Genomic DNA, 18,080 nt, shown 5'->3' with positions numbered 1-18,080 from the left:
TTGCCCGTGCCCCCCCATGGCCCCACGTTCCCTATAGGTTCATATCCTATGTTCTTCCTCCCTGAGCCTCCATGTACCCCTGTGCCCGAGTCCCTGTTCATGTACATGTTCCCACGTCCGTTCATGTCGCCCGTGCCCGCGTCCTCACGTCCCCAGAAAGACACTCGGAGCTGCGGCGGCGGAAGCGCGTCCTTTATTCTACCCCAGGCAGGCTGCGGTCACAAGCACACGGGGAATCCACTGATGGCATCCGTGCCCTGCACGATCATATCCGCCAGCAGAAAGCAGAAGCCTGGCGGGGGGTAAGCGGAGGGCGGGTGGAGGAGGGTGGGTCCTGGGGCGGATGACCAGGAGGGCCCCGGGGACTGGGCTTTGGGGTTCAAGGGCATCTCTGCGGGGTCTGCAGGAGTCAGGAGAGGACTGTGTTGGGGAGTTCCTAGAGGGTCACTGTGGGGTTTCCTGGTAGGGGGCTGGGGAGTCTCTGCGGGGAAGGGGGGTCCTCTAGGCAGTTTTGTCCACCCTCTTCCCACTGTCCAGGTTACCCGCAAGAACAGAGAAGGGTAAGGCCAGCCACCCCAAAAAATAGGACCAGGAGAAGATGATGTCGTTTTCCCACGCGTTCTTCACCGTGTAGCCTGTCAAGGCGATCAGCAGCAGCAGGCCTGGGTCGCCCCACCCGCCAGGTGAGCTTGGCCCGGGGGCTGCAACCAGGCCCCACGCAGACCGCGCCCACTGCCCCTAGCCACGCTCCCTTCTGGCCCGGCAGGTCCCTGCTCCACCAGGCCACGCCTCCGCCTCCCCCTCCCAGTCCCTGCTCCGCCACTCCACGCCCATCGTCCCAGCACCGCCCCTGGCCCTGCTTTTCCAGCTCCGCCCCCTCCTCTGGGTCTCCAGTGCCTCCAGCCGCGACCCCTGGGTCCCGGTCCCTCCAACCCCCTATGCCTGGGGGCCCGCTGCCTCTCACCGCAGAGGAAGAAGATGGCGCTCGTGGTCTGGCCCCGCGAGTTGCCCTCCTGGCACAGAATCCGCAGCCCCATCACCAACCCCACGATGCCGCAGCCGGCGGCCAGCACCATGCACGCCCCAGTCACTGCCAGCATGGCTGGGGAGAGCCGGCCGCATCAGCCCCACGCTGGCTCCGTCCCGACCCCCCCCCCCGACCCCCGCCCCAACACACCCGCCGGTGCAGGACTGGGAGCAGAGTCAGAGGTTTGCATCGGGGCTTGAAAACTGTGTCATGAGGGGCTGTTAATGTCGCGGCAGGAGGATCTGAGACTGGAGTGGAATGGGTGGGAGTGGGGGCACCGCAGGATGTGCCCAGCGGTTGTGTCAGGAGATGGGGCCAGCTGTGGTCAGTGCTAGGGCCTGTCTCTCCAGTGGGGGTCTGACATCTGGGCGAGCGGGGCCTCACTCTGGCAGGGGATGTTGGAGCAGAGGCTGCCGTTACACTCCTGCCACAGGCCGCTGTGGCCCCCAGTAGAGTGGTTCCAGTAGTTGGTGGCAGTGGAGAGAATCGTCAAGACGTTGCCCAAGAGGCCCAGCAAGGTGCCCCCGCTCTGAAGACTCCGCTTCACCCCCATCCAGAGAGGCTGCTGCCGAGGGGCCACAAGTGCCGGATTAGCCAACACCCCTCCCGACCCCAGGTCCATCTCCCAGCTCCTTCAGACCCCCTCCCTCTTGTCCCTCCATATCCCAGACCCCTGCGTGGGGCCCCTACTTCTGGGGATCTGGAGACCCCTTTCCCTCAGGTCCTCCCGTGCTCCAGGCCCGTCCCCCAGCACCTCTGCCTGGGGACCCCTCGCTTAGGTCCCTCCCAAACCCAAGCCCTCCTTCCCCCGTGCCCTGGTGCTCCTGCTGGGGACTTGGAGACCTTCTCCCAAGGAACTTCCCAGTCTTCCAGAGACGTCCATCCCCCAGTGGGATGTTCTTTTGGCCTGTCCAGTGCCCTCCTCCCACCCCCACCCCCACCCCCACACACACCTACCTAAGTGACTTACACCCAACTCCCAGGGCCTCTTAGACACAGAGCACAGAGGGGTGGGGGAAGGGAGACTGGGTCTCTGTGAGGCAGCAGGAGTTCCAGAACCGTCTGTCGCAGCAGCCGTTTAAAGAGATAACCACCCACCCACCCATACACACACACACACACACACACCGAGGCAGCTCTCCTAGCAAAGTGACAGCTGAGAGTTGGATGGGAGCCGGTCTGTGGGGAGCCTGAGGGCCATGGCATGGTAGACCGTGTCCTAGAAGCTTCTCCTCCCTCTCTGACTGTGCCCTCCCAGCTCCTCCTCCTCCTTCCCTTTACTTCTCAATGCCAGTTTTCCTTGAGGCTCCATCCTCCACCTTCTTACCAGGTGAGCCTCCTCGCTCCTGCAGCTCCGGGGGTCACTGATGCTCTGCGGCATCCCAAACTCCATCTCCAGCCCAGATCTCTCTCCCGAGCCTTAGACTGGAGTCCTCACTTCTGAATGTCTTCCAGACGCCTGACGCTAGACCACCTCCCAGCTGAGCTCAGCATCTTCCACCAAGCCAGGGATGACCCCACCATCCCACCCAGTTCGTCGGGTCAGACCCCTGGGTGCTATCCTTGCCCCCTTCCTTCCTGCCACCCCCACAAAGCCCTGGGATCCCCAAGTCTGCTTCCTCCTGCCCCCAAATCTTTCTGGCTCACTCCTTCTTTTCCATCCCGTGCCCTGGTCCAAGTCAGGCCTTTTCCTGTCTCCTGTCCCACCTATTGCATTGCCAAGCTTCTCTCTCCATTCTGGCCTCCCGGCACGTCCCAGAGGAGTCTTTCTGGCATCTGGAGCTGACGCTGACTCTCTTCCTGCTCACTACCTTCTGCTAGCTCCCCACCACCCTTACGAGAGAGTCAAGTGTGGTGTTAGAGGCCCTGCCCCTCCCACCCCCCCCCATCCTCATTTTCCTCCACCCCCAGTTCATTCCGGCCACAAAGCATGATTCTCCATCCTCCAAAAACTTCCAGCCATTCCACGCCTCCACCTTTGGGTCCCTCTGCCTGGATTACCTTTCCTTGGCTCTCGAGAAGTCGCTAAACACCCTCTCCCCAGAAAGCTCACCTCCACCCTCTTTGACGGGGACAGTCTTTCTCCCGCGCCCTCTCTGCTGTCTGGCCTGTATTAGCCACCTGCCCCCACCAGACTTTTAGCCCCTGGTGGGCAAGGCCCAGGTCTGACTCATGTCCGCATCCCAGCAAGGCCCAGCGGAAAGGATGTGGTCAGGAAAAACCAACTGAAGGAAGGAAGGAATGAATGAATGAATGAATGAATGAAATGAGCAAGGAGGACTAGGGTGACGGCGAGGGTGACAACATCAGCGAGGGAACAGGAAGGAAAGAGCTAAAATGAGAAAGACAGGGAGGAAAAGAGAAGGAAGGGCGAAGAAGAGAGATGGAGACAGGGAGAGAGACCTGGGGCAGTGCCTGAGTCCACACTGGTCCCCACACTGGCCGGGAGCACCCTGAGGGCTGGCGGGAGGCTTGACTCCTCTGGTGTCGCCTCCCGTGGAGCTGGCGTATGGTTGGCTTATGTCGTGATTGAATTAATCTTGGAATAACCAGATCTCGGCCAATTTTTGTTGAATAGATGAAGAAACAAATGCAGGGGGCTGCGGGAGGGCTGGGGGTGAGGGCTGGAGGGGGCATCGTGTAATCCCATGGCTCCTGGCGATGCCTTCAGAGGACAGTGCTCCAAACCCGTCCTGCTATTCTCGCCCTCAGCTCACACGGCTTCGTAGCCAGGAAGGGGGGCGCTGCAGTGAGCACCCAGGCTCAGGGCACCTGGGGTGGCATAGAGAGGTTAGCACCTGTCCCGCCCTGCTTCCTGAGAGCCCCCAGCTGGCCCTCCCGAGCTCCCAGGGCAGCAGTCACCTACCTGCACAGACCCAGAAGAGGGCTGAAACCCAGCCCAGGTAGAAGGACCAGGAGAAGAACGTCTGGATCTGGGGATTTAGAGGCTGGTTCCACCGCTCAATGGTATAGACCGTCATGGCCACCATCACGAAGAGGGCTGAGGATGGAGAGGAGAGAGACGGCTCAGCCCCTCTGTAGGAACTCGGCAGTCCCCAGTGCCCAAGGGCAGCCCGGAGCCCTTACCTGCAGCAAAGGCTGTGACAGACGAGACCAGGGGCCCACGGCCCGGGACAGACAGTGAGGGGATGCAGGACAGGACCAGGAAGCTCACGGACACCAAACCCCCCAGGGAAGCCAGAATGCTGAAGGCCTGAGTCACGTGGATGTAGCCTGCTCAGAAACAAGACCTCTGAATGCCTGTCCCGTCTGGTCATTCTCCCCACCCAACCCTGGCCCGTAAGAGAGATCTCTCCCTGTTACCTGCTACTGGGTCCTGATGCTCTTTTGGCCAAAGGCCCGAGTGAGATGATGTGGTCCCCATGGCCACGAACCAGAAATCCGTGCTCAGAGCAACCAGGACAGATAGAAGGCCCAGGGAGCCAGAGAGGAGGGCCAGGGACCGACAGGGTTCCATGGGGGGCATGCTGGGTTTCCAGGTCCAGGGCGATGAAGGGGCTGGTGATCCAGACTCCTGGGTCCTCTGAGCTCAAGAAAGAGAAGCCAGCAAGCAGTGGGCACCAGTGCTCCTGAAGCCCAGGCTGGTTTGGTTTCACTCAGTTCCCGGTAACTGACTTGTCTCACACCCTCCCTTCCTGGGTTGTGCTGACAGCATCCTCCCCTCCCCCAAGGTTGTTCCCCTGTCAGTGTGTGGTGTGGACTGCACTGAGGGTGTCAATCATCAGTGGTGGTGGGGGTGTTGGTTCAGAACTTGCCTCTGTCTGCGGCCTACCTTAGAGGCCTCAACACCAGAGGGGGCTTCCTGGAAGAAGTGAGAGAGAAGCTTGGGGGCCCGGGGGTGGAAGGTGGTGAATGAGGCCAGAGTGTGAGTTAAATAGGAGGGGGAATGTGGCCAGAGGAGATAGTTGGGGGATGTGTCATGTTTTGCTGTGGGTTTTGCTACCTTCCGTTCTAGGAGGGCCGGGGACCCACTTTAGGGTCTCCATAGAAGGAGGGCGCTGGAGGGCAAGATGCCTGGGGCTGAAGGCGGAAGGGTCTGGAGGCCTGGACTCCAGGTCCTGAGGGAGGAAGGGAGAGGCAGGTCGGGGACTCAGACTCCTGGATCCCTGCTTGAAGTTATGCCCAGGGCCAGCAAATGGTGGAGAATCACAATTCTAAAAGTTTGTGGAGGGGAAGACACCCACATCCTCATCTGATAAGTGCGTTCACACACAGCGCTGCTTTGAGTGGGGCCTCCAGTGTAGTGGGCTTCCTCATCAAGATCAGAGCCTGGGGGGGCGGGTGGCACAAGGGTGTCTGTGCAGGACCCTCCAGCCCTCCAAGCACGAGACCCCTCCTCCCGCACCAGCATCAGGTCCCGAGCAAAATGTCACCTGATATGTGAGCAGATATAAGGTGAAGGGGGCACAGCCCAGGGAGAGACCCAGGCAAAATTGACCTCTATGAAGCAGAGAATGGCCCGAAAGAGGACCTCTGTCATGAAATCAAACTGAGTCAGCAGTCCCTGGACAGCCGGCAAGGGGAAAAACCAGAGGGACCCAAGAGGCCAGGTCTTCTTCTTTTAGTAGAGACCAACTCGCAGGCCCCCATCTGTCACTCACACCCTCACTAATGCGGTAACTGGCCACGCTGAGAACATGCTCATGAGGACAGGCTGCCAGGGGTGGATCCAGGTCCTGAGCAGCAGGGAGCCGGCGCAAAAATGGCTGTGGATACGGCTCTGGCTCTGGCCAGACAGGCTTCAGGGAGTCTGGGCCATGGGTGTGTAGTGAGGGGGCAGTCAGATCACAGAGCCCATGTGTGATCTTGACCCCATCGCAAACTCAACCCCTAAGGGATCCTTAAAGCCATCCCTTTCGTTGAACCCAACGCCATCCCTGCCCTCCAACCCAACCCCATCCTTAACCCCAGCTCCAACCCCATCTTTAACCCTAGCTCCAATCCTATCCTCAACCCCATCCCCAACCACAAACATAACCCCAGTTCCAATCCGAAAATCAACCCATGCCAATTCCCAAACCTAACCCCATTCTCATTCCCAAACTCAACTCTAAACTCAATCCCATCTCCAAACCCAAACATAACCCATTCCTTAACCCCAGCTCTAACCTCTAATTTAACCCCACCCTCACCGTCCAACCTAAGCCCATTCTTATTCACAAACCTAAGCCCAAACTCAACCCCAAACCCAAACCCATCCTCGTCCCTAGACTTAACCCTGTCTTCATTCCCATCCCCATGCCAGGTTGCATTTCCAGTCCCAGTCCCACGCTCACTTCCTTCTTCATGCTTCTCCCCACCCCCTATAATTCCCACCCCAAACCCCCATTTTCATCTTTGTCCCACCTCTAGGTCCAAGGCTGTAACCCTGTTTCTCATCTCCCTGAGTCCCACCACCACCATTGCACACACAAATGCATGCACATACATGACCTGTGCCGGGCTCCCACAGGCTTCTGCATGCATAGGCATCACTGGCTGACTACAGGCCCAGGTCCTTGGTGCCCCCTGGTTCACACACCTCAAGCCAGTAGGGGCAGACAAAGGCCACCAGGAAGAGCCCAAAGGAGCAGCAGCTGAACAGGACACTGAAGAGGGAGTTGTCCCACAGAACCTCCATGTCTGTCCTTGGCAAGGTGTTGTAAAGCTCCCTGATGACCTGGGGACCTGGTCTCCATTCTGTTGTTTCTGTCTTCCAAGCTGAGGTCCCCCCAGTCCCAAGGCCCCATGCTCAGTCCAGGGCACTGAATGCACACCCCCAACCAAATTATTATCTCTCCGGCCCTCCTTTATTGGCTTGATCCACAGTGTCTCTCCTTCCACCACTTCTTATTCTCCAGACCCCAAGAACTTGAAGACAGGAACAAAATCTGATTAATTTGGGGGCCCCCAGGGCCCAGCATAGGATCTGGCCCATAGGAGGCCTCTGGAGATATTCAATTCAACCAGCCCTTCTTATAGTTCAGGCATTATGCTAGGCCCTGGGGCACAGCAATGCGCAAGACACACCAGACTCGCCCTCATTGAGCCTACATTCTATTAGAGCAAAGAAGTGATGGCTGTTTATAAACAGTTGTTATGGAAGGTGCCATCATTTCTATTGAGGCCCACTCAATAATATTTAATGTGGTCTCTTATGATGATAAAAATATATTAAATCTCAGTGAATATTGATGCGGGGTCGGTGAGCCCAGGAGTCGAAAGAAAGATTTCTTAGACTCTTAAGATCTGGCAGTGATGTGGGGTTGGTAAGCCGAGGGTCAAAAGAAAGATTTCTTAGACTCTTAAGATCTGGCAGTAGTGCTCTTTTATTTAGAGAATAGAATAGCATGGGGACAGGACCCATGGGCAGTCAGAGCTTCTGCTGCCGCCGCTTCTGCTGACCCCGCTGGCATGGGGACAGGGCCCATGGGCAGGCAGAGCCCCTACTGCTGCCCCCGCTGGCATGGGGACAGGACCCACAGGCAGTCAGAGCTGGTGCGTGGGGACAGGACCCACAGGCAGTCACAGCTCCTGCTGCTGCCTCTGCTGCTGCCCCGAGTTGAGGGTTAGGTCTAAATTTAAGGCATAGGTATGTGAGTTATCTCTTTACGAGACAAAGAAAAAAAAGTTAAAATGGTACCAGTGCCGGTAGGGTCCGGCCGTTGTGCGGTCCCACAACTTTTAGATAAGAATCAAACCGGATTGAGTAAACGGCAGAAGTCACCGCTCAAATATTATCTTCAACTAAAGACAAAGGAGGATTTTGGGGTGGGGGGTCAGTTACATGAGGTTGCCAGACAGTAAACAACTTAAGTTCTTGCCTTCCCCATTAAGAGTTTCCAGAGATAAGGCCATCCCCCCTTCCTCCTGGCGCAGAGAGGGAGGCATGGAGATTTCCTTCACAAATGCAACTGTCTCTGATCAAAGGGCAAACAAATTCCACTCCTCAGAGCCTGCTTCTTATCTGTAGTTTTAAAAGTAACCAGCCTAAAAATCCTCGTCATAAACCGTTTTAAAATTAAGCAGCCTAAAAATCCTCATCAAATATCATTAGGGTAAACTCCAATAAATAATCTAAGTAGATAAATATCATTTTTTTCCAATGCTTTCGGTGAGGAAGACTGGCCCTGAGTTAACATCTGTTGCCAACCTTCCTCTTTTTTTCTTTTCTCCCCAAAGCCCCGGTACATAGTTGCATATCCTAGTTGTAGGTGCTTCTGGTTGTGCTATCTGGGAAGCCACCAGAGCATGGCTTGATGAGCAGTGCTAGTTCCGCACCCAGGATCCAAACTGGTAAACCCCAGGCTGCCAAAGCAGAGGGTGCGAACTTAATCACTCGGCCACAGGGCCAGCCCCTAAATATCATTATCAATGGGCCTGAATAAATATTTACTTTTCAACAAATATTCTTTAGAGTCATTACCGTGTGCAGGTGCCGTCTTATAAGCACTGAGGATGTAGAGATGACCAAAAACACATTTCTGCATTGGTGGCATCACCATTCCAGCTGGAGAGACAGACAATATGATAGATCTGAGAAAAATATGTAGTATGTTTGTGAAAAGTGCTGTGGGGAGGCAAAAGCAGAGAAGGAGGGGAGGGATGTGATTATAGGTGGGGTGGCCAGAGACACCTCAGTGAAAAGGTAACTTTGAGGCAAAGACCTGAAAGACGTCTGGGAAGCGTGGTCCAGGCAGAGGTGGGCGCATGCCTGGACCAACATGGAGGCTGGCAAGGCTGGAGCAGAGTGAGTGAGGAGCAGAGCATTAACCTTGACCAAAGAAAGGGTTAGCTTTGCCTGGCTCCTGGGAGGGAACCTCTATGTCCTTGGATTGTCCTGCCTGATAAGAGTGTCTTTGTTGGGCCGGCCTGGTGGCATAGTGGTTAAGTTCACGTGCTCTGCTTCAGCAACCTGGGGTTCACAGGTTTGGTCCTGGGCGCAGACCTGCACACTGCTCATCAAACCACGCTGTGGCGCCATCCCACATATAGAATAGAGGAAGCTTCTCTATTTATCTGTGACTCCTTCTAGTGAGTCAGAACCCGAGGCTGGTCTTGGGGACCCCTGAACTGCCGTGAGGGAGGGCAGATCAAGTCAGAGAATTAGCAGGGTCCAGAACACATGGCACTTTGTACGACCTTGACAGACTTTAGCTTTTCATCTGAGATGGGAGCCACTGGAGGGCTTAGAGCGGAGGAGTGACAGGATTCGAATCACGTTTTAACAAAACTCCCTCTGGATGCTGTGTAGAGAATGGACCACAGCGGGCAGGGGGCAGGTAAGGGCGGAGGCAGAGCTGGTTAGGAGGCCGTGGCAGTAAGCCAGCTGAGAGATGATGGTGACTTGGATCTCCGTGGTGACTGTGGATGAGCAAGGAGTCAACCTCCAGACATAGTTTTAAGGAAGAGCCAACACGGGGGCCGGCTTCGTGGCCCAGTGGCTTAGTTTGCGTGCTCCGCTTCAGCGGCCCAGGGTTTCACCAGTTTAGATCCTGGGTGCCGACATGGCACTGCTCATCAGGTTATGCTGAGGAGGTGCCCTACACACCACAACTAGAAGGACCCACAACTGAAAAAATATACAACTGTGTACTGGGGAGATTTGGGGAGAAAAAGCAGAAAAAAAAAAAAAAGAAAAGATTGGCAACAAACAGTTGTTAGCTCAGGTGCCAATCTTTTTTTTTTTTAAAAAAAGGAAGAGCCAACAGTATTTGCTGATGAATCAGATGTGGGATGAAACAAAGAAAGCAGCTGAGGATGCTCCCAGCGTTTTTGGGTTGAGCAGTTGGATAAAAATGGAATCCTTTACTAAGATGCAGGAGACCATGGGAGGAGCAGATGTGGGGTTGTGAGAGATCAGGAACTCAGTGTTAGAGATGTGAGGTGCCTCTTCTTTTCAAGTGGGAATGTTGAGTAAGGAGTTAGAGATATGAGTCTGCAGTTACAAGTACAACATCCTTATTCTTGCTGGAGGAAGCCCCGATAAATATGATTACTGGGATAAGCCTCAGTAAATATTCCTACTTAAATAGACCTCAATAAATTATTATTAGAGAAGGCCTCAGTTGCCATTATGCAGGAAGCCTCTATAAATACGGCATTACTGTTATTTGAGGAGGCCCCCAATAAATATTATTTCTAGGGAGTAAGCCTCTGTTAATATAAGTTATTAGCATAGGCTGTAATAAATATTCTTCTTGATAGAATCGGCCTTGCTAAACAGTCTTATTATTTTATGATCGACATCAGTAAATCTCATGGCCGTTGGTATCCGTTTATTGAATGAACTAATGAATGAGTGAATGAAGAGAAGGTCAGGGTCACGAAGGGCGTGTGCAGAGGCAGTTGCTGGAGGCCGAGGTGCAGGTCAGAGTTCTGATGCGTCTTGTTGGAGGGGCCGAACCAGAGAGGGGAAGAGAAGGCTGGGAGATGTGGCCAGAGATGGGGTGAGGAGCCAGGGTGGTGGCTTTATCACAGGTCTCTTCAGGCATCCGATTGTCCTGCTGTGAAATCATGATTAATAATAAGCAATACCTGTTTGGTCTTTGTCCCTGTTTCCGGCACAGTGCTCCTAAAACCCTTGGAATTTCCTAAGTGATGAGAGCTGTAAATATGTCTTGTTATGTTAATGAGGTGACTTTGGGAAAGCACCTAAGGGTGGGGCCTGGTTGCCAGGGAGCCAACCCGGTGATTAGAGGGTGGGAACTCTCAGTCCCAATTCCTGACCTCCGGCCACGGGAGAGGAACTGGAGGTTGAATCGGTCAACTGTCAAAGATTTAATCACTCCTGCCTGTGTAATGAAGCCTCCAGAAAAACCCAAAATGGCCAAGTTCATAGAGCTTCCAGGTTGGTGAACACGCGGAGGTTTGGAGAGAGTGGTCTGCTCAGGGAGCGTGGAAGCTCTGCGCCCTGTCCCCATACCTCACCCTATGCATCTCTTCCAACTGGCTGTTCCTGAGTTATAATATCCTTTTATAATAAAACAGTGCTCTAGGAAGTAAAATGTTTCCCTCAGTTCTGTGACCCACTCTAGTAAATTAATGAAACCCAAGGAGAGGGTCGTAGGGACCTCTGATCTATAGCTGGTCGGTCAGAAGCACAGGTGACAACCTGGACTTGTGTTTGGTGTCTGAAGTGGGGGCGGGGGACAGTCTTGTAGGACTGAGCCTGGAAGCTGTGGGATGTGACACTATTTCCAGGTAGATGGCATCAGAATTGAGTTAACTGCTTGGTGGTGTGGGGTTAAACACACACACTCATCGGAATCGGGATCAGAACTGGACCTGCATGTCAGTTTCCTGAAGTTGAAGTGTAATGAACCCCTGGACGGGGACTGTGGGATTTGCTTCCGTCCCATCCCCACAGAACCGAGCAGGTTGGGTTGCCGTAATACGACCCCCAACCCCATCCACCAGACTCCCACCTGTTTCTCTCCAGCCCCTCGGGGACCACACTTCAGTAGTTTCACAACGGTTTTATTAGACTCCAAAAAGTCGCTCTAACGCACATTCCATTTCTCTAACACCCCCCCAATGGGTGGGGCCTTGGGTCCTCTCAACTGCCGCCCACCAGGCCCCATTCTTCCTCCTTCCCCCTTGGGACACAGGAGTCCGGGGCCCCCACCCAGAGTCCAGGCCTCTGGACCCTCCCTCTCCTCTTCAGTGACCTCATTATAACTTCCAGATGCAGGTGGGTCTGGGATGCATATGGATGTGGGCTCAGCGGGGAGTGGACAGGCGCCGGCATTCATGCATCCGGTAGGCACACATGTAGAAAATACCTACAAGACAAGAGATCCCAATGGATTTCCCCCCTCAAAAGCCTTCCCAGCCCCTGCTCCCACCCCAATCCCCACCCCACCACTCCCCATCTCCCTGGAGTCGGCCTTCCGGCTCAGTGCTCTGCCCGTGGGGGACACCCCATCGTCTTGCCCTCTGTAGCGCTGCCCACTCTGCCACTGCCGCTGACCTTCCCACCCACAAGCCCCGCTCGTACCTGCAAAGAAAGTCATGAGGAGGGCCACCCAGCCCACGATATAAGACCAGGAAAAGCGCCAGTCCCCGAAGCGGCGACCGAGGAAGCTGACGGTGACTCCAGTGTAGATGGCCAAGGCCAACAGCACGAAAAAGGCTGGGGAAAGAGGGGCGAGTGTGGCTGGGCTGGGTTTGGAGGTGGGGGTGGGAGCGAGACTGAGGAAGGGGTGGGGTGGGCACGGGTAGGGATTGGGGTGAGGAGGGGAGTTGAGTTGGAAGTAGGAATAGTGATGAATGGGGCATAGGTTGGATGGGGACGGGCAGGCATGGGCGGGGTTGCACCAGGTAATAAAGAATCTGACTGGTCTTTGTCTCTCCTTCCTGGGAGGGAGAGTATAAATCCTTGAGATTTCCTGAGTCATAGGAGCGCCTTTATCATCCTAGAGCCTCTGGGATCACATGTGAGTTTATGCTGCTGAGCTGAGATGACTCAGGTTAGGAGCTGCTCACTGGAAAGACCAACGGTGAGAGGAGAGGGTTGGGGCTTTGAGCCACTGGATGTCAGCCCAGCCCTGGGGAGGAGCAGGGAGCTGGAGATTGAGCTCAATTACGTGGCCAGTGATTCAGTCGGTCCCGCCTTCGTAATGAAACTCCAATAGAAACTCTGGATGCCGAAGCGCATGGAGCTTCCTGGTTGGTGAACACATCGATGTGCCGGGAGGGCGATGCAGCCTGAGCCCACGGGAGAGGCCACGGAAGCTCCGCATTCACGCCTCTCTGGCTGCTCCCTGTGCATGTCTTTATTTGGCTGGTGCTGAGTTGCATCCTTTATGCTAAAACTGTAATTGGAAGTGTGGTGCTTTCCTGAGTTCTGTGACCTGTTGTAGCAAATTTTTGAACTTGAGTGGGTCCTGGGGAGCCCTGGAGTCTGTAGCCAGTTGGTCGGAAGCACAGGTGGCCTGGGGACCCACATTGCAGCTGAAGTAGGGGCAGGCTTGGGAACCGAGCCCTTAAACCTGTGGGATCTGACGCCAATTCTGGGTGGTTCGTACCAGAATTGAATTGCAGCACATGGCTGGTGTCAGAATAAGCCGGAATTAGAAACAGTCCTGGAGTCCACACTGGGGGTGAAGACGAAGTTGAGAGGGAGAAGGAGTCGGGGATGAGAGGGGTGGGGGTGGGGTGGGTTGGGTGTGAGATGGGCAGGGAGTTGGGGGTGGGGAGTGGTGTAGGGTTAAGGGGGTCCACTCACTGGAGGCAAAAAACATGATGCCCGCGGAGAAGGGCCGGGAGAGGCGGGCAAAGGAGGGCTGCTGAGCCAAGGCCAGGATGCCCATGATGATGCCGGAGGTGGCACACAGGGAAGACAGGATCATGAAGGCCCGGGTGGCATTCCAGTATGCTGTGGGAACACCCCACGGTCACTCTCACGCCTCCCCTGCCCTCAGTGGTGAATGCTGCTACCTCTGAGGGCCAGAGTGCCTTGCCTCTCTCCATATGCCTGACCCAGCTTCTCTTTCACCTCTCTGCAAATGCCCTCCTCTTCACCTGGCAAACTCCTATTCATCCTCCAAAGCCCAGCTCCCAAGTCCCCTCCCCTGGGAAACATCCCTCCACCTGCCAGGTATCATCCTCACTCCCTGCTCTGGGTTGGAACACTCTTTATCTGTCTGCCCCTCCACCTGATTGCTCTCTGAGGACAGGAAGTGGGTTGTTTCCATGTGGAGAAATGTTCGTTGGATGACTGAATGACTGAATGAATGCTGATTCCCCATATCCTCCTGCTATTCACTCTCTATCCTCTCTCCTATGCTCTCTTTCATTTCCTTCATACTGCTTGCCCATATCTCAAAAAGTCCTATTTGTTTCTTCCAAGAGCCTATGCTGTGAGCATTATTTTCATCCCTATTTTTCTTTTTCTTTTTTTGCTGAGGAAGACTGGCCCTGAGCTAACATCCATGCCCATCTTCCTCTACTCTAAATGTGGGACACCTGCCACGGCAAACCCCGGGCCACCAAAGCAGAACGTGCTTACTTAACCACTGCACCACTGGGCTGGCACCTATCCCCATTTTTCAAGTGAAGAAACTGAGGCTCAGAGAGGTGAAGCGACTTGCCCACGGTCCCATAATTAGCAGTGGGGCTGGCGTTAAAACCCAAGCTCCAAAGCCCTCACTCTTAACTGCATGGTGAGTCTGTTCCTCAGAGCACCAGGACCAGTACTTTCTTATTGAAAAGTAAAAAGTCTCAGATCTCGGGCCAGCCCAGCGGTGCAGTGGTTAAGTGTGCACATTCTGCTTCTTGGCAGCCCGGGGTTCGCCACTTCGGGTCCCAGCTGCGGACATGGCACTGCTTGGCACACCATGCTGTGGTAGGCGTCCCACATATAAAGTAGAGGAAGATGGGCACAGATGTTAGCTCAGGACCAGTCTTCCTCAGCAAAAAAAAAAAAAAAAAGAGGAGGATTGGCAGCTAATATTCCTCAAAAAAAAAAAAAGAAAGTCTCAGATCTTTGCAAAATGTAGTCTTCTGTCTTGCACGAACCTCAGTGAGAAAAATCCCTGGCTATTTCTCCATGGATGCTGTTATGGGTTATACTGTGTCTCCTCCCACCCCTACATTCATATGTCGAGGTTCTAACCCCAGTGCCTAGAATATGACCTTATTGGAAACAGGGCGGTTGCAGACATAATGAGTGAAGATGAGGTCACACTGGAGTAGAGTGGGCCCCTAATCCAAGATGACTGATGTCCTCATAAAAGGGGAAATCTGGACACAGACTTGCACACAGAGAGAACCCCATGTGAACTTGAGGACAGAAACCAGGGTGATGCATCTACAAGAAACACCAAAGATGGACACACAAGCGAGGGGAGAGGCCTGGAACACGTCCTCAGAACCCGCAGAAGGAACCGACCTTGCCGACACCTTGATAGTAGACTTCCGGCCTCCAGGACTGTGAGAATAAATTTCTGTTTAAGCCACCCAATGTGCTGCTTCGTTATGGAAACACAGGAAATTAATGTGATGCCTCTGGGTATTTAAATGCCTGGAGGACTTGGGGCCGGCCCGGTGGCGCAGCGGTTAAGTGCACACATTCTGCTTCGGCAGCCTGGGGTTCGCTGGTTAAGATCCCGGGTGCGGACATGGCACCGCTTGGCAAGCCATGCTGTGGTAGGTGTCCCACATATAAAGCAGGGGAAGATGGGCATGGATGTTAGCTCAGGGCCAGTCTTCCTCAACAAAAAGAGGAGGACTGGCAGGAGTTAGCTCAGGGCTAATCTTCCTCAAAAAAAAAAAGTCTGGAGGACTTATGGGTACGTTGTAGCCTATTTCTTTCCTGTGGTTTTGCTCATGCGGGGGTGGAAAACGCAAATGCCTCTGAGGCCTCACTGCAGCTGCAAATAAGGGCAAGATGTGCTGGGAGACCGCAGACTGCGTGAACCAGACAAGCATGTCCCATGTACCAGTGGTCACTTACTGCCTCTCGGCTCCAACTTTAGAGAAAACCGTCTCTATTCAAGGCACTGTGTGGTTTCTGCCTCCTGAAGGGACTCTGACTGGTCCACCCCGTTTGAAGGGGACAGCTGTTGCTCATCCTCAGCTGACCACTGTGGACCAGGAGGGAGACGCGCCAAATTGGATTTTTCAAAAAGATCTGCAAGTCTAGACTTTTATGTAAAATCTCCAGATTTTTTAGTCCTGGCAACAACTTTAGAAACTTTAAAAACACTCTGCATACACATCCACGCCTGGGTTCGGCCCCTGGGAAGCAGGCTCAGGATTTCTGCTCCAATTATGGTGAGCGGATTACCATTGATGAGCAAATTAAGCCAGCTGTTTGGATAAATACCCAAGGATCAATTGGAATGAGGTATGTCCCCGTGGTTCTCGATTTTGGTGTCAAATGAACTTGAGGATCTCCATCACTCTCCCTCTCTCCCCTCCCCAGCAGAGAGAAGATGCAGAGGGGACTCAGAGATGTCCCTCGGGGTGTCCCTAGTCTGAAGCAGGAGAGATGGTCGAAATGAGACAAAGCAGACAGCCGGAAATGAAAAGGATGCACAAAGTCAGGCAGACTGGGCTCTGAAGCTGGCGGCCCAGGGCAAGTCTTTCCACCACTCCCTGCCTCAGTTTACCGCTCTGGCAAATGGGCACCTGCTGCATCTCTCTCAGGGCAGGTTCAGCGAGGTGGGGTAGGTGAAATTTCCTGGCATGGGCCTGTCAGGTTGTGGGGCTCAGGGAGGGTCAGCTCCTCCTCTCAAACCCCCTCAAGACAATGTTTGGCTTTTTGAGGTCAAGTCTCGTGTCTATTCCCAGACACAGTGGAACCGCCCTCTTGTGTTCTTGGGAGACAGAAGGGAGTTAATCCACAGAATGTACTCAGAATATCATGTAACACACAGTAACACTCAACAAGTGCCAGGTATTATTATTATTATGACTACTACTATTATTGGATATATAATATGCAATATACCATATATTATTAATTTATTAATGTATAATGTATATAGTATAATATGTATTATGTAATATACTATATATATCTCTATGTATCTCTCTTTCCATATACATGTATGTGTATAATACACGCAAATATATATGGAAAGAGATACATAGAGATACATAGAATATGTATATTATTATAATATAGGTTGCAAGAGCCCTATAGTGTAAGTACTATTTTATCCCCATTTTTACAATATATATTGTAATCTATACATGTATATACATATATACACACATGTACATTACATGGCATGGTACGCAGCAAGGATTAAAAATACCTCATCCAGTATTTAGCAAATTTAGGGTTCGTCTTGCTTCTGTCTCCCCTAGTACCTAACATAGCTCTTTTTTTTTTTTTTTTTTTTTTTAGGAAGATGAGCCCTGAGCTAACTGCTGCCAATCCTCTTTTTGCTGAGGAAGACTGGCCCTGAGCTAATATCCGTACCCATCTTCCTCTACTTTATATGTAGGACGCCTGCCACAGCATGGCTTGCCAAGTGGTGCCATGTCTGCACCCAGGATCCGAACCAGCGAAGCCTGGGCCGCCGAAGTGGAATGTGGGCACTTAACCGCTGTGCCACCGGGCCAGCCCCATGGCCAATGGGTTGGGTTCACAAGCTCTGCTTCGGCGGCCCAGGGTTTTGCCAGTTCGAATCCTGAGTGTGGACATGGCACTGCTCATCAGGCCACGTTGAGGCAGCATCCCACATGCCACAACTAGAAGGACCCACAACTAATATATACAATTATGTACCAGGGCGCTTTGGGAGGAAAGGGAAAAACGAAATCTTCAAAAAATAAAAAATACTATTCCGACAACCCCAGCCCCAACTGCTGTACCTGATATCTATTCCTGCCAGGAAATGTCACCTCTCTACTTAACTCCTAAATCAGTATATTCTGTAATTGTACATACTAGAAAACCTGAAAGCCCAATTCTGCTCCTTCCATGCTGAGTGACCTTGGGCTTGTCCCTTTCCCTCTCTGAGCCACAGTGTTTTCCATCTGCAAAACGGGTGGCCCTTTGGCTGTGAGGTTCTGCCCTGTGAGGGGCTCCGACCCCAGGCGTGGCCCAGACCCTGCCCCAGAGCCTCACCGATGCTGTCCGTCTGCAGGTAGCACTTGCTGCCCAGGCAATACCGCCACAGGCCCTGGTGGGCGAAGGACCCCGACAGCCGGTACTGCATCCAGTGGTCTGTCGCTGTGGCCACCACCAGGAGGATGGTCCCCACCCAGGCACAGAAGAGGCCGCCACCCATGAAGCTGTACATGGTGATCTGTGGGGAAGGGGAGAGACGGGGCAGGAGCTGGACTCCTGAGTCCTGGCAGAGGAGGGGACTGGCGGCCTGGACTCCTGTGCCTGAGTGTGAAGGAGCTGGATACCAGGACACCAGGTCCCTGGGAGAGGAAAGAGGTAGAAGACAGAACTCCTGGGTCCCTGGGGAGGAGTGGACTAGAGTCCCGGACTCCAAGTCTGAGGGAGGAGGGGCTGGGGCCTGGACTCCTGGTCTGAGGGAGGAGGGGCTGAGGCCTGGACTCCTGGGTCTGAGGGAGGAGGGGCTGG

The 18,080-nt window shown here is 53.8% G+C and overlaps 3 protein-coding genes and 1 long non-coding RNA gene across 5 annotated transcripts; 1 reads left to right on the top strand and 3 right to left on the bottom strand.

Moving 5' to 3' along the window:
* Positions 1–163: 163 nt before the first annotated feature.
* Positions 164–17,441, top strand: LOC106822350 (uncharacterized). Of its 2 annotated transcripts, XR_011498551.1 has the most exons (4): positions 164–302; positions 538–683; positions 15,957–16,200; positions 16,887–17,441. It is a non-coding gene; the product is annotated as an uncharacterized lncRNA (long non-coding RNA). The 2 variants fall into 2 exon arrangements; XR_006520305.2 differs by lacking the exons at positions 15,957–16,200; positions 16,887–17,441 and adding an exon at positions 869–1,004.
* On the bottom strand, positions 207–2,491 carry CLDND2 (claudin domain containing 2). Its single transcript, XM_044759031.2, has 5 exons — positions 2,355–2,491; positions 1,412–1,592; positions 965–1,102; positions 543–662; positions 207–292 (listed from the first exon to the last, which is right to left on the bottom strand). Exons 1-5 carry the CDS (start codon positions 2,418–2,420, stop codon positions 219–221), a joined length of 579 nt encoding a protein of 192 aa, XP_044614966.2. The 5' UTR covers positions 2,421–2,491; the 3' UTR covers positions 207–218.
* NKG7 (natural killer cell granule protein 7) lies at positions 3,663–4,766 on the bottom strand. The gene is made up of 4 exons (XM_014827482.3): positions 4,352–4,766; positions 4,115–4,261; positions 3,894–4,028; positions 3,663–3,799 (listed from the first exon to the last, which is right to left on the bottom strand). Exons 1-4 carry the CDS (start codon positions 4,512–4,514, stop codon positions 3,741–3,743), a joined length of 504 nt encoding a protein of 167 aa, XP_014682968.1. The 5' UTR covers positions 4,515–4,766; the 3' UTR covers positions 3,663–3,740.
* Positions 4,897–17,873, bottom strand: LIM2 (lens intrinsic membrane protein 2). Its single transcript, XM_014827429.3, has 4 exons — positions 17,478–17,873; positions 13,257–13,406; positions 12,027–12,161; positions 4,897–11,811 (listed from the first exon to the last, which is right to left on the bottom strand). Exons 1-4 carry the CDS (start codon positions 17,785–17,787, stop codon positions 11,750–11,752), a joined length of 657 nt encoding a protein of 218 aa, XP_014682915.1. The 5' UTR covers positions 17,788–17,873; the 3' UTR covers positions 4,897–11,749.
* Positions 17,874–18,080: the final 207 nt, after the last annotated feature.

Source organism: Equus asinus, chromosome 26, assembly GCF_041296235.1.
Source record: "Equus asinus isolate D_3611 breed Donkey chromosome 26, EquAss-T2T_v2, whole genome shotgun sequence".
Taxonomy (NCBI): domain Eukaryota; kingdom Metazoa; phylum Chordata; class Mammalia; order Perissodactyla; family Equidae; genus Equus; species Equus asinus.
Note: the sequence above shows the minus strand (reverse complement) of the source record. Positions and strands in the feature narration are given on the sequence as shown.